General features: G+C 39.4%; 1 protein-coding gene across 4 annotated transcripts; it reads right to left on the minus strand.

The window, feature by feature from the left end:
- Nucleotides 1-412: 412 nt before the first annotated feature.
- LOC120690219 (protein ROS1A-like) lies at nt 413-14,230 on the minus strand. 4 transcript variants are annotated; one of them, XM_039972802.1, is made up of 18 exons: nt 13,977-14,230; nt 9,035-11,953; nt 8,541-8,631; nt 6,909-8,448; nt 6,722-6,801; nt 6,267-6,351; nt 6,098-6,189; nt 5,947-6,015; nt 5,836-5,872; nt 5,668-5,750; nt 4,473-4,919; nt 4,306-4,342; nt 4,165-4,222; nt 3,963-4,102; nt 3,807-3,872; nt 3,591-3,705; nt 3,232-3,270; nt 413-1,006 (listed from the first exon to the last, which is right to left on the minus strand). In XM_039972802.1, exons 2-18 carry the CDS (start codon nt 11,829-11,831, stop codon nt 879-881), a joined length of 5,904 nt encoding a protein of 1,967 aa, XP_039828736.1. In that variant the 5' UTR covers nt 11,832-11,953; nt 13,977-14,230; the 3' UTR covers nt 413-878. The 4 variants fall into 4 exon arrangements, 3 of the variants coding, with proteins under 3 accessions (XP_039828736.1, XP_039828737.1, XP_039828735.1); XM_039972803.1 differs by lacking the exon at nt 13,977-14,230 and adding an exon at nt 12,138-12,211; XR_005681654.1 differs by having other exon boundaries at nt 420-1,006; nt 5,653-5,750.
- Between the last annotated feature and the right edge of the window lie 774 nt (nt 14,231-15,004).

Below are 15,004 nucleotides of genomic sequence, written 5' to 3' on the forward strand. Positions count from 1 at the left end.
GATCCACCGATTCCTTGCCTGGAACTGTTCCTAGCTTGATTTCCAGACTTTGCTACCGAACAAGGCCTAAGTATCTAGATAAAGGAAGGACCTCCATTGATTGCCATTGTTACCATAACCCTAGGGCATTTTGCCTACATATCTTGCACATATGTTTTGCACCGTAATCAATCAACTATCTCAAACCATACTTGCTTTCAGATATAGCTGTAATTGCTTGCCTTGTATACTTGATTAGCTTCCATGTATACCAAACCCAATGGATATATATACAAATGGTCACCCCAACCCCCCTCGTTAGGGTGAGGTGTTTCCTCATTCTCTACTCTTCACACTTTCAGTTCACCAAAGCTTGAAATAATAGTTTTCCAGCGCAAAGAAAAGAGGTAAAACATAAAATAGTTCGTTTACATTATGAATTGAAAAGGCTTTCGATTGATTTGAACAATCAAATAACGCTGGTGAAGCTTACATTGTTTGTACTATAATCAAAGAACATGTATGACCATTGTACTGCAAGGTTCATAATCCTGTTGTACAACAACTGATACCACTTACACAGGTACAATTAGAACGGCTGGCTATGCACTATCTGGCTTGACAAGAAGAACAGCTAGGCTGTTACCAAAGATGGAACCTAATTTAACGGGTCATGTCACCACATAACATCAGCATCACAGCGCAGGGTACATTATTGGGTCAGTATATCTATATGGGATATCCATCTTCTGGTTAGCTCCTTTATATTTCTTCAATGTATTATTTGTTAGAAATGAGCAACTCAATTGTATTGCCATGCCCAATGGGGCTGATAAGGTCATGTACAATGTGCACAGAGAACCCTATACTGGTTAGCTCCCCTATATTTCTTCAATGTATTATTCTTCCTCTCTTGCTGCTCCAGGTTTTTTGCCTCTAACAACCTTGCTGGCAGGAAAATGCAACCTTGCATAAAGCGGCCTTGGTGCCCTCAGTGTCCTATCAAAGCCCCTCACACACACAAATCCTGCACACAATTTAAGGCAGAAGGCATCTAAGCATAAGCAAGTTTATAGAAGCTACATTAACCTTGCTCAATTTCCTCAAGACCTGTTGTTTTTGCAGAAAAGATATAGCAAAAAATACACTATATACATAAAACATGAATAATGAATGCAATTTACAAAAATATATTATTCCTTAAACTAAGAAGGGTAAAAAAGAACCCAAAAAGTATCATATTCTTTTTCGCATATTTTGTCATACTATATATTGGTACTTTTAAATCAAGAAAGAGAAACCAGCACTAAAAAATACAAAAAATAATAAACATCCCAGATTTATTTGGGAGTGGACCAAAAATAATGTAAACTGACATATTTTATGAGGGAAGAAGAGTTTGGCTGATCAGTTAAACATTAATTGATTCAGTTATTCCCTTGAGAGGCCTACCCCCAACTTGCTTGGGAAAAAAGGCTATGTTGTTGTTGTTTGTATTCCTTTGAGAGCCATAAAATAAAATAAAATAAAATAAAGGCACTTGTGTTCTCAAATTTGGAAGTGTCTCATATCACGCCGATTGTTGCCTAGGGGCCCGTTTGGTTGCGCGTTGTAAAAATTTTGAAAAAACATCTTTCTACATTTGAAGTACTAAACATAGACTAATCACAAAAATAATTACAGAACTCATCTGTAAATCGCGAGACGAATCTAATGAGCCTAATTAATTCGTCATTAGAGGTTATTTACTGTAGCATTACTGTAGCAATTTAGCATCTGATTACAACCTAATTAGGTTCATTAGATTCGTCTCGCCATTTACAGACAGCAGTCGCAATGCGTTTTTTATTTCGTCTAGATTTAAGTCTCCATGCAGATGCCGGAAAAAAAATTTGGAATTTGGGATTTTGCATCCAAACACGGGCTAGACCTTGATCTTCCATTCAATAATGCTCATTTCTATAGTGATTCCCTTTACAAAACTTTATCCTTATTTATCCGTAATATCCATTTGCCATGAGATGGTTGCAACAATGAGGCAATCTCTTCACCATACCTTATCTAAATTTACCCCTTCCTATGACATGTGAGCTTGGGTCGCATGCACAATAGTGTTGACCGCCACCCACAGCAGTAGCAGCCAGCCTAACGCCCTCCTGACGCTAGCTAAACTAATCTATATTCTCACTTAGCGGTCAGCCATTCACTCCTCTTCTTACTCTACCCTTTTCCTCTCTCCCGCTAGCTACTGAGATGTCATACAATCTGAGCAACTTGTGGACATCAATGTCCTGAGAAACTAAGGCAGCAATGGGCACAGGTCAAAAAGATGATTGTTCTGGCCAATTATTATTATTTCTTTTGACCAAAACTCCTTTTAGTTTTCCCAAAATTAGGCAGCAAATCAAACAAATGTATTGAGAAAATAAGTACATAAGTCAAATAAGAAAATAAAGTTCACAATTGATGTCACAAGTGTCATGGTTGACACTTGATAAAATCAAGGGAAAAAACATGAGTCTACAAATGAAAAAAAAAAATCAAATCTTCTATTATGATCTATTAAGTCAACTATGAAACTAATTACCTTTATATATGCCAAGAATAAAGCAATTGTTAGCAAGAAATGCATCAAGGAGGAAAGAGTTCACAATCGATGTCATTATTGCCATGGTTGATGCTTGAAAAGAACTAAGGAAAACAACATGAATCAAAAATGAAACAATCAAAGCTTCCTTTAGTGATATCTTAAGTTTGCGCACAGACACGTGTGCGAACATGGAAGGAAGGGGAGAGGGTGAGGGAAAGGGCAGCAAGGAGAGCCTGCTGGCAGCAGCTTCTGTTTCTGTCTATACACTGAAAAAGCAATGGTGATTGTTATTCAAAGTTGGGGCCATGGGGCCACGTGGGTGGTCAACTGGATGCAAGAGTGAGATCTTATGCGCAATGAGATCCATCATACTAATATGCCTCCTGCCTAATGTCGAGACTAGTCGTACTAGTCTACCAAGACAAATAGTTGGACCAGTGGTGACTTGACTTGACTAGTTGACTTAATGACCTTAGTGGTATTATGCTGTCTTATCATTCAACAGTACTATCATGTTCATTAGAAAATGATGCTGGTACCAAAAGTAGCACACAGCCAAGAAGCCCCCAATCCACGTACACTTCACGTTAATGTATAGGCGTCAACAATAGATTTCGTCATTGTGTGCATACATAATCAAAGCAAAGAGATCAAGTGGGCACCTCTCCAAAAGCATTGTTGTATCTCTTCAGTCGTTAAACCTATTGGCAAAAGGGTGTAATATATAGTTAGTGCTTGGTGAACACAAAACAACAAAAATTTGCCCAACAAAGATAGATGCATAAACCACAAAACAGTCGTATCCAACTGCAAATATTTTCTTGCTTATTGCTGTATTCTGTCAGATTGTGGTCTGTTGATGGTTTAATCATGAACACAAAACTTGATTATTGCTGTCTATTTTTAAGTTGTATGGTTCAATGCTACAGAATCCCATAACCAGCAGTAAGGAACAAATTTTCGAGAAAATATAAAACGTTTATGTAAGATCCAAACTCTTGGTTATCATCAGGAGCAATACCTCTAAATATTGTAGGAACTGAGGTTCCAAAGTAAACAGTTCGTCTTGGGAGGTCCCATATCCAACTTCGTGGAACATCAATTGGATTTTGGCTTGAGTAATGATCAGCAAATACCTGCATAATGACATTCATACACTGATAAATCTGATGGGCCAAGAGTTAGTTCTTCTACTGCAATTGCAAAAAAAAAATTACATGTGGAAACTAATATTCACCTCATTAACTTGAAAATATGTCCCATTAAGTGGGAAGCTTCCTCTCATTGCTGTTCGGCATGGTATCTGCTTAAATTTGATCAAAGAATGAACACTCCTAGTTTTATCGATGTAATAATACCCAACACCCAAAAAATAGGACTCAAGGAAACTTGCCAGAAGCGTTCCTCTGACTTTCTGAGCCTGCATTTCTCGTATACTGTTGCAACTAAAGCATGTTGAACTTCCACATAATCTACCAGTCTCCCCAGAGTTGCAGAATGTCTTGGGTGCATCAGTTGATTGTGCTGTTTCACCTGTTCAATAATTAAACATTAGAAGAATGTAGACGAACTAAGCTTTCAAGTAAATGTCTTACCTGGGGTCCATATAGAAAGAAGATACGGGCAGGGATCATCTGGTTCCCTCTGTTCGAACTGCAAAGATACAAACAAAACTAAATTCGCAATAAATATTCAATACAGAAGCAGTGTTTAGTCGATATCTGCTGAGATCTTACTCCTTCCAGAAGTGGATGTGAATCTGGCAGTTCATAACTGCAAGCAGATGAAAGTAAACAAGTCAGAAAAACAGGTGTGAATCTCATCAGTGATACAGATAGTACAATGATCGAAGGAACTAAGTTATTCTTAATGGCATTAAATTTTGTCAAGGCTATTGTCATACACTTGGTGTTCTGTCCTCAGGCGACTAATATTCTTGAGCTTTGGAGTTGGAATGGAAGCAGCTTCAGGGGTAATGGCAACCAATGCCTTTGACATGTCAGCATCTTCAATCTCGATATTGTTTGCTTCCATATAATTCTTCAAGTTTTGTGTAAACTCCTCAATATTAAGATTAATGGTAGGAATTTCATCAGGATCTTCACAAAAGAAATCCTCTATTACGCCCTCCTTTGTTTCTGCATTTTCAGGTTCAGGTTCTGGGCTTGGTGGTTCCTCAATGATCGGCTGATGGTTACCAGAAACAGCATGCTTAGGATAATTTGCATTCCACTCAAGTTGGCCTACATTCCTTGAGTTTTTGTACGCTTGGTGCAAAAACTCTACAACACTTGGATCTTCAGATGTAGCCAAACGCTTTTCTTCAGGTGCCGGAAGAGCAAGCCTAGCACTATATTTATACAGAGTGTTACCAATTGTCTCTTCAAAGTATTAGATTGCATGCAAAATCATGAAACTGACACAAGACCAGAAAAAAAAAGGTTTTGACTGCTCCAATTAGTGGAAATGGACATTTCAAAGCACAGAAAATGCAACAAGCCAACATATCTCTGAAGTTTTTGTTGAGCTCACACTGGAGCAAAATAAGGCTCAGTGGCAATGTCACATTAAGACATTCTAGATATGTTATGAATATATAGCACATGCAAAAATAGAGCAAATAACTTTCTCTAAAAGGAAGTTCACTCTCTTTGATTAGAGGTTACATCAGAGTGCATTGAGAGTCGTCTACAACAATATAATAACTTTCTTGATAGCTAAAAGATTATTCGGTATGTACATTCTGTCATAAGATTCATCGTGTGATATCTATGTATATCAATTCACTTCAAAAAAAAATGAACAGTATCCCATATAATAATATATATATATATAAAGACATACATACACTCGTGCTATTCTAAACCTTGGGTGTAGCAGTTTATTCTACACTAATAGCTAAACTGAGCAGAATTACTGAAGAAATTTTCAGTAGTTTAGTAACCAGCGAGTTATTACTGAACATTGTTCAGTAACTTGGTAAATTTAGTTCAGTATTTTGATGATTATTTTTGCTAGTAATATAGGTGGGTGTAGAATAAAAAATAACATCACTCAGCATGTCCATTAGCTGAATAACTTACATTTCCAGAAATTACCTTGCAAATGCACTAGCAAAGTGCTTGCATTCAGCTCTCATTGGACATGAATTGCAATTTGGCTTACTTTTTGTGCAGAAAACCTAAATGTGGAGGAAAGCGAAAAAGTCAGTTCACAGTAAAACAGTCCATGTTGGATTAGTAGATTTGTAGTTTCACGTTCACCACCTTTCCAAAAGTAATCATTTGGTAATGAAGCTCATACCTGCATAATGGAAGACATCAATGAATCTGGCCAGCTAAATATATTATCAAATATATTGATTGAACTAATCTTACAATGTCCGTTGATCTAGCTTGCATAGTCGAGGCCAAAGGTATTTCTGTATGTGCTCCAGCATGGGATACCTTCATTATAGAAGATCAGACTTATATGTGATGGCTGATCATATATAGACAAAGATCAACAACAGAGAATAAAGATAAATACATTTCCAATAGGTGCAACTGAAGAGACTCTGGCAGGGGTTGAAGTGGCACCCATCCAAGCCTCACGCATATCCGACCAACATTGGTGTCCACCTGAATCAGCATACAGAGCTTCAGAATAAGGAATATACTTAACAAATCTTTAGGAGGTTGAGGGACTAAAAACATACTGGAAAAGCCATATGATGCAGAGTCAGTAGACGAACGCACTCAACACTTTTGAGTCCAAGCCCTCTAATGCTTAGAAGGTAGTCCCTGGAAGAATTAAAAGAAATATGAAAAGGCAATAACACCTTGTTCAAATGAAATATTTAACTACTGTGATTATTACAAAGATGATGTGCATCAACTTTTCAGTTTTTCACTCTCCAGTTTATAGTTCATATTGGGACATGACCACAAAAAAGATTGCATTGACAACAAATTTTGGGAAGTTTACTGAATAAATTCTTTTTTTATGATTCCAAACTCTTTATTCAGTAAACTTGTTAGAAACTTAAACTCTTCAGGTTTGTTCAAAGTGAAAATGCATTAGTATCACTAAACTATATGCATACAAGGTGCCTTATAAGATTAGCAACTCAGTAGTTCTTATAGTTTTCTCAGTGTATTCCACTAGACTTACTTTGCTTTGTCCGGTTGAACGTCTCTTAACCATTCAAGATCAATGCTTCCATGATCTGTCACCAATCGGTCCAGGAATTCCTGCACAGAAGATAGTCAAAACATTAAAATGGTTCAAGGGAAAATGAAAATATGGGTATGCTTGAATGACTAGAAGTTTTTGTAGAGCTTCCTTCTATCAGACTCACCTTTATCCGTTCTGCAAGCATGTTGTTCATTCCTCTTTCTCTGATAGTTTCAGATATTTCTCGCACTTCTGCTTGTCTAACGGCCTCCCAATCAACAGTATCCCTTGCATTATGACTTCGTTGTTTATTCTCACCATTGGAAAGCACTTCTTTTCGTAAACTGTCCCAGTCATAGGTTTTCTTTTTAGGTCGGCCCCGTACCTTCTTAGCCTTCGATCCATCTTGAGAAATTTCTGATGGCCCCTTTTGAGTATCACTGAACTTCTGTGTTGAGTCTGAAGAAACTCCTTGCAATTGCAAGACCTCTGAATGCAAGCTCTGGTTTTCATGCAAGATTGAAGATTGATGCTTCTCATATGCTGTTTTCTGAACTGTAACACCGTTATCATGTTGGCTGCATCCTGATTGAACTTGCTGTATTGTGTTAGTGTACACTTCTTGAAGGTTTGTATAGACATGCGATTCCATGAAAGGAGCATCAGTTTTGTCCCTCACAAAATCGTTTCCACAGGAAGAGTGCTCCTTGGGAAATGGCACTTTCTCTGAACTATGTAGCGGATGGAAATTTTGTTTAATTATTGGTGATGAATTGCCTTGTTGTGAAGGGTCAGAAAGGTAAGTTCTCCTCTCTTGACTTAGTGGTGCATTTACACTGTACAAAGAATGGCTTGAGGAATCAATTACTTTGGCTTTATTATTGTTGCCCATGGCAGAAGCAGGTGGAAGATGATAAAGGCTAGCCTCAGATTGCGTCACACTGGAAGGATGCACTCTATCAGGGCTTGCACAGAATGATTTATCTATATGGCTGAAGCATGACACCCCTGTGAAATCAGACTCACCATTCTGAACAAAGGACATAGAAGTGTGTAATGTCTGATATGATCTGTTTAGATCAAGCAACAAACCCTTGTCCACACCTGAGACTGGAAGGAGACTAAGTCCATCATACTCTGATGATCCGGGCATGCCTTTTGGCTCTTGCATTGGCTGAAGCCCTGTATACTCAGTTGAGCCGCCAATCCCATTGGACATATTTCTCATGATATAGCCCTCTTCTGTGAAATTTTGCAATGAACTAGAACCTATTGGGTCAGTTCTGTGAAAGAGGTAATCTGGGGAATTTTGGGAAGAAACGGCAGAATTTTGTGAAGAAATAACATCCTCCAATGACCCAGCTTCAGCTTCTACCACACTTGAAAAGCCGGCTGCACCAAGAACAGAACCTGGTGGCCCATTTTCATGGGACTTCATATAAGACACCTGGCAACCTCCAGCTGTATCTGTATGGTTTACTCCATATCCAGAAGAGCTTCCAATCAAGTCATTACTATTACTTACTTCATCATCTTCTGTAGTAACTAATGATCTAATGTCACTTATCTCTTCAATGAATAACTTCCCCTGCAACTTGATAGAATCGCCAAAAAGTCCAGAACAACTATCCTTCTGTTCAGGGGTGTGAGACATCTCAGCCACAGGTTTTTCAGGGACTTCTGTCTTTGCAGGAAATTTGGCAGCAACTGCCATGAAAGCAGAACTGAAAATAGAAGAAGACATAAATTAGTATATGGATACGCTAATTTGCACACTGTATTCTTACTTCAACTAGGCTAGAAGTTTATATTTCACCTAGAAAGATGATCCGAAACATTCTGGGTAAGAAATACACCCACAACTGAGTCCACGACTGATCCTTTCCATCGAGAGAAACGCCTGTCCCCTGTAAAAAAATTAGATTATAGAAAAAATAAGTTTCATTGTGGAAACAAAAACACATTGTGATTCACGTCTTATGAATTATTCCGGTGTCCCATGTTACATTGTGAACCACTGTTCAAGTGAACTCCCATATGATCCCATTGATCACAAACCACAGATTATTTCTGCTTTTCAGGGTCTACCAATGCAATTGTGATTTTCAATTTTCTATAACCAGACAATTTAGTGGTAAACCTGATAATATGATTTTCATAGGAGCAAACTGAATATTTACAGAATATAGACCAATGACTAAGAAAAGGGCTGTCTGAACACACCCCATGAAAACAAAAACTTGAGATAGTGGATAGTACTAAATACAGAAAAATAATGCTAAAAATATAAGATTCAAATGGTTTCCATACCCTGAACTAGATGCATACGAGCAATGAATGAATCAACCCGTCCTTTGAACACTCTTCTTTCTTCATCAAGCCATTTCTCTTTATCCTTGTCTAACCCTTCAGCACCATCACCCATATCTGGTCCCATCAATAAGTTCCACATCATAGTGGTGACGGGATCGATGTTCACTTTGGCCCGAGAACGACTTTTCTTTGCCTTCCCCTCAAATGCAACCAGTGCACCAAATTCACCTCCATAAGGGATAAGAGCATTTTGGGGTATGTCTGCCACAATCTCATCTGTTCTGTTTATGCTTAAGAGCTTAATATTTTGAATTATTCCATCTAAGGGATCAAGCGTCGGTGCTGTAGCTTGAGGAATGATTCCTCCATAAGTAGCTTTGGTGGTTATGCCACTATGCTTATCATGGTCAGAGCTTTTCGACTCCACATTTGCCATCCTAGGAGTAATTCCAGTGGAAAGTTCAGAAGCATATGTAATCCCATTAGTTTTTAAGGAGTCGGTACATGCACCTTTTGACAATGCAGTTTTTGCATGACCAACATTTTGTTTTCCTTTAGTACCTTTTTCTTTTGGTTTCCCGTTGGGCTTTGCTTCTTTTCTTGGGCGGCCCCTTTTTCTTGGCTTCTCAGTGGAGTTTTCTTCTGCAGTCGAGCTAGGTGGGTCCAGATGGCAGTTCCCACTTCTAGTTGACTGGCTTGTAGGTTGAGAAAGGGCCCTCACAACTTCATCACTTGCAGTTCTGATATGCTCATCAGTAGCAGCAGCAATGCAGTACTTATGAGCCTCTTGACTGGATGTGTTGTGTGTTTCAGACAACAAGATTGGCTCATTAGCCATAACATTTTCAAAGGATTGATGCTGATGAATAGCATTACTCTGAATATAGTTCTCCATGGATGGGTTCACTACGCTGCTAGACAATTGTGTGTACCCTGCTGTTAAGTATCCAGAGAATTTATCTGGTAAAGCAAAAATTTTGCTACAGTGATCCTGCATAGATGTGATTTCCCAAGGCTGATTTTGATGCATTCCATTCCTCAGAATATTACTTTCTCCCAGAGGGCTCACTGTACTGCCAGATAATGGTATGTTCTGCGCACTGAAGCTTCTGAACTGTTTATCAGGTAAAGCAACAAACTCTTCACCAACGATATTTTGCACAGCAGGTTCAACTTGTTGCTGGACCATGTTGTGTCCTGACACCCCAAAGTCAATAATTTTTTGGAAAGCTCGTGATTTCTCAAGGACCATCAACCTTTGTATGTCAGCCAAGGTACAAATTCCAGGATTTACAGATGAAATTTTATCCATATTCCGACTATCTGAAAATGTCAATGAGCAAGAAAAATTTCCTGTGGCTCCATTGAGATGATTGCTGTGATTTTCTGGTCTCATTTTTTTGTTTGTTTCAGGATAATAAGATGTTTGAGAGCTACTGGAATGGGGGTCATTACTACAGAACTGCCTTGCTCTATTTGAGTTGTCGAAATCAATTTTAAAAGAAGTCTGATGATCACTGATAGCATTGTGTTCTCTTTTTTTACCCATTGCGAGAACATCTGAATAGTCCGGGGCATCATGAACACCAAAAGCTGGCCTAGTTTGGTAGTTATCATTGGTAGCAAACTTCAAGTAATCATTCTTCACAGGAAATTCATTCAGATCTCCATTCATCACGTTTATTTCACTATGCTTGGGAGGTACAAGTGGACTTTCTGGGATTCTGTAACATTGGGTCATTTGTTTGATTATGGCACCTTCTCCTACACAAGCTTCAGGATTGAAATTGCCCCTCATTGAGACCCTTTCAGTATGCTGAGAAGCTGCAGTCATACTTTCCGGCATTCTATAACCATGAAGCATCTGATAATTTCTAGGTGATTTGTCTGTACAAGCTTGAGTTGTGCATATGTACTGATCAAAATTGGCTGATGGGCGCTGCATATGATCTAATGATCTGGTGAGATGAGAGAAACATCTAACTGGAAGACTAGAATGAGAATCCGGTAACTGATTTGTTTGAACTTTATCTCTTACACCAAACTGAAAAAATTGACCAGAGCTGTCCATTAGATTAGAATAATCGGCTGGCATCTGATTTACTATAGAATCGTTCAGATCAAAATTAACCCTTTTAGGCATGCTGTCTACCCGTAATTCTTGCAAATCAGCCACCGGATCAACTGAACAAATAGTGCTGCTGGTACGACTCCAATGGCATGCTACCTGGACATGACCTCTTTCAACTCCAGATATTGATGGTTGATCGTCCCCAGGACCAGTGTGTATGTTCGCCGTGTGGGCTTGTGGTACAAGATCCAAATGCCTATGTTGGTCTCCTGCATCAAAGTTCAAACATCTTTGAACTACTCCTGTTTCAACTCTAGTATGTGTATCAGCACCTCCTGATGGAGGTTGTTCGGTTGGTGTACTTAGTCCCTTCCTCCGGACATACTTTCTCTTCCCAGTAGGCTGATTCCCTTTTTCCTTGGGAGGTTTTGGAGTTTTAGGCTTCTGCAACTTTGCTGACTGTCCTTCTTTAATGACCTTTGGCCTATGTTTTTTCCTCTTAGGTTTTTGAACTGATTTTCCATTCATTTCAGTAACTTCAACCGCTCCAGCATCATCACTAACAAGTTGTGGGTTAGCAGATAACTTCTCAAATGTTACAGGGGGAGTAACCTCTCCGGTGCCCAGCTCAATGGAAGAATCCATCTGAAAGGGCAGAGAAGTTGAGAAACACAGATTGATACCATGAGGTACATGCACCCTTTGCTCCAGCCCCTCCTGCATATTTCCAAAACTTATGGCACCAGTCAAATTGTTATCCGCATGAGGTAAGTCGTATCATTCCGTCCCCAGAGGTGCAGGGTTAGATTAACCACAGCCCTATCAAGACTCACAGTCGACTTCACCTGAAAGTCATGAAGACACAATACTGTTACAGATACTCAAAAGATCAGTGTCTAACTACAATATTATGAAAACAGTACAATGAGCCGGTTGCACTCGTTACAAACATGAAACATCAATGCAAGAGACTTCAAATAATATCAATGTCCTTGAGTTTGATTAGCATGCTGAGAATCTCTAACTGACCAGTGTTGACATGATCAGTTTGACAACATCTCAGTGCTTGAGTAATTGTCAGTAGGTACTGCCACCGGTTTCTTGAGACCTATTCAAGAAATGTATAAAATGTGGAGGGCTACTTTTTAGATGAGTATAGCTTTTATGTCATGTAGGTTATCAAGTGAAATAATTGTAAACTATCGAACCCAGAGGTAAATATCAAAGTAAAGCAGATTTTCTCCACCAAAATCTAATTCTACATATCAAACAGAAAATTAACCATGATACTTAACTACTTAACTCAAAATCAAATTAGAAAATGGGATTGAATATTTTTCTCAAAATCAAAAGTCAAGAACCTATATAGCCAAGCAAAAGAGAGGCATTGCCTAAGCTTCAAACCACAGTGTGCCTCAGCCAAAGGCAGGCAGTCAAAGCCTCAAAGATTCCTTGCCCACGAGAGTCGAAGGGAAATGAAGCAAAAGGACATCTTGATTGTTGTTCATCAGAAATGTTTGGTGTGAATGTAACTTGAGTTTTGAATGGAAGCCATTTATCACATTCAGCCAGATAGGCTAGCTTTAATTGATTTCATAAGTATGCAGGACATTTACGAGCTGTCAGAGCACAAATCTGTCATTCTTTTCAATAATAGCAGACTAACTCTGTGATTTCGACAGTAAATATTTTGTCAGATAAATAGCCTACTTTATTACATAAACAAAATATGTTGCACACGAATTGAACAAAAGAAAGAAACCTTCATTTTTCAAACTTTTATTTGGTACAATGAACAACGTTATCACATCAAACCAAATGTGCATATTGGTATTTAAAAGATACAGCAATACTATACTAAACATACAATTCAATATGGTAAAAGATGTGAAGATCTTGTTCATAACCAAAGGGCCAGTGCAATCTGCATTAACTCAAACAGTTAATGAGGGAATAGTAAAATAGGCAACCACATATTTATAATAAGTTGTTTTCTCCCAAATATATTTTATAATTCCTAAAACACATAGGCACCCACACAATTGTTGTGAACATTGGTGCAGGATTAAGGATTTTATATCAAGAGCTGCTGTAACCAGCCAAGCCCACCGCTCCACACCATGTCAGCTGTGTGCATGGAGGATTTAGCTTTGGAACGAAGCTTTATTTTTTTTCTATTTTTACAGCTCCCTACTCCAAAATATTGCAAGCTCGATGAGATGGAAAACCAGAAACAACATCTCATGCAGCAAGCATATCATAGGACAATGACACATTAGAATTAGCACATAACTCGAGCATTTGGTCACTTTTCAGAAACTAAGGAATGCCATATAGCTAGCGCAAACTTTTCAGGACATCCACAACATGTGCCACAGCTTCTGCTTGACCAATGGCTACGAACACCTCAATACTCCAATTCAAAATAAAAAACATGAACATCACCAGCATCCTTTTGCGCGAATAAAAGAGTAATTCGTCGAAATAAAGCCTAGAAAACAACATGACAGAGCTGCATTTGATAAGGAACCGGAACTGAAGCCGCAGCTCGTCTCTAAAACCCAAACGTCCCCGCTCCCCTATTTTCGCGCCTGAACCAATCCTACTCCCGAGCTAGGCAATCCGAGCCCAAATTACACCACAGGCGGACAAAAACCCAACAGAAACGCGATTCAACCTCCTAAAGCACACCCGAACGAACCAAAACCCATCCAAGGACCCAGAAAAGAAATGGGGAAAACGGGAGCGGCCCCCTCCCACCTCCACAGGCGAATTTACCCGCACGGTTCCCCGCGCCAGGACCCACATTTCAGCACGCCGGAGAGAAGAACACGGCGCGGGTCAGACCCATATCGTCCAGAAGCTCACCTCGCCGGCGGAGCAGATCGGGCGCGTCCCCCCCACGTCGCGCGATCCTCCCCGATCTTCGGAGAACCCGATGCAGCGAACAGCCCCGGAAGGAACAGGGCCTCTCCCCCTACGAGGAGCTCGGCCGCGGAAGACCGCCGCGCCCCGCTCCCCGCCCGCACCGCCCGCCGGAGCCGCGCGGCGGAGGGAAGGAAAGCGCGAGGGACACCGAGAGAGAGGGAGAGAGAGAGGCGAGAGAAGACGCAGTACTAATTAGCGAACGTTTGTTATATAAGGATATTTATACTTCTTTTCACATCCGAAAATATAAAATTCAGACAGATACGACAAGCCAAGACTCCGCTGAAAATATCACTAAAGAAATACCACATCTAGAAAAACATTTACTCTGCAATTTAGACAGAAATGGAGTTGTGAAGTTGGGATCCTAGGTAGAAACTGACGATATTTTAGTAGGTAAGATCTTATACCATCTTCAGCTCCTAAGGTAGATCTGAAACCTCTTCCTAAACATTTGAGATATGAGTTTCTTGGATCTGATAATACATATCCTGTTATTGTGAGTTCTCGTCTGACTCCTATGGAGATTGACCGTCTTCTTGAAATTCTTCGTCGATATCGAGCTTAGGATATTCTATAGATGATATTAAGGGTATCAGCCCTACAGTCTGCATGCATCGAATCTTTCGATATTCTATAGATGATATTAAGGGTATCAGCCCTACAGTCTGCATGCATCGAATCTTTCTCGAGGATGATGTTATATCAAAGCAAGAAAGAAAGCTGTTCAAAACAGAAGGGAAGGTATAGGGGTTGACAAGAGCAAACTGATAGCTTGAGAAAGACAGTGCACTTCAGAAGATATTAGTTGGAGAAGTATGCCAACTTGACCAATATTAGGCGTCTTCTACAGTCATCTGTACATATGCTTAGAGAGGCTTCACCTAGGGGAGTAATATTATCATTCTGGAATTCCGTCATTCCATGGAAAGCATGTGAAATCCTTTGATTGTTTATAGAATCAAAAT

The sequence above is a fragment of the Panicum virgatum genome, chromosome 9N, assembly GCF_016808335.1.
Source record: "Panicum virgatum strain AP13 chromosome 9N, P.virgatum_v5, whole genome shotgun sequence".
NCBI lineage: Eukaryota > Viridiplantae > Streptophyta > Magnoliopsida > Poales > Poaceae > Panicum > Panicum virgatum.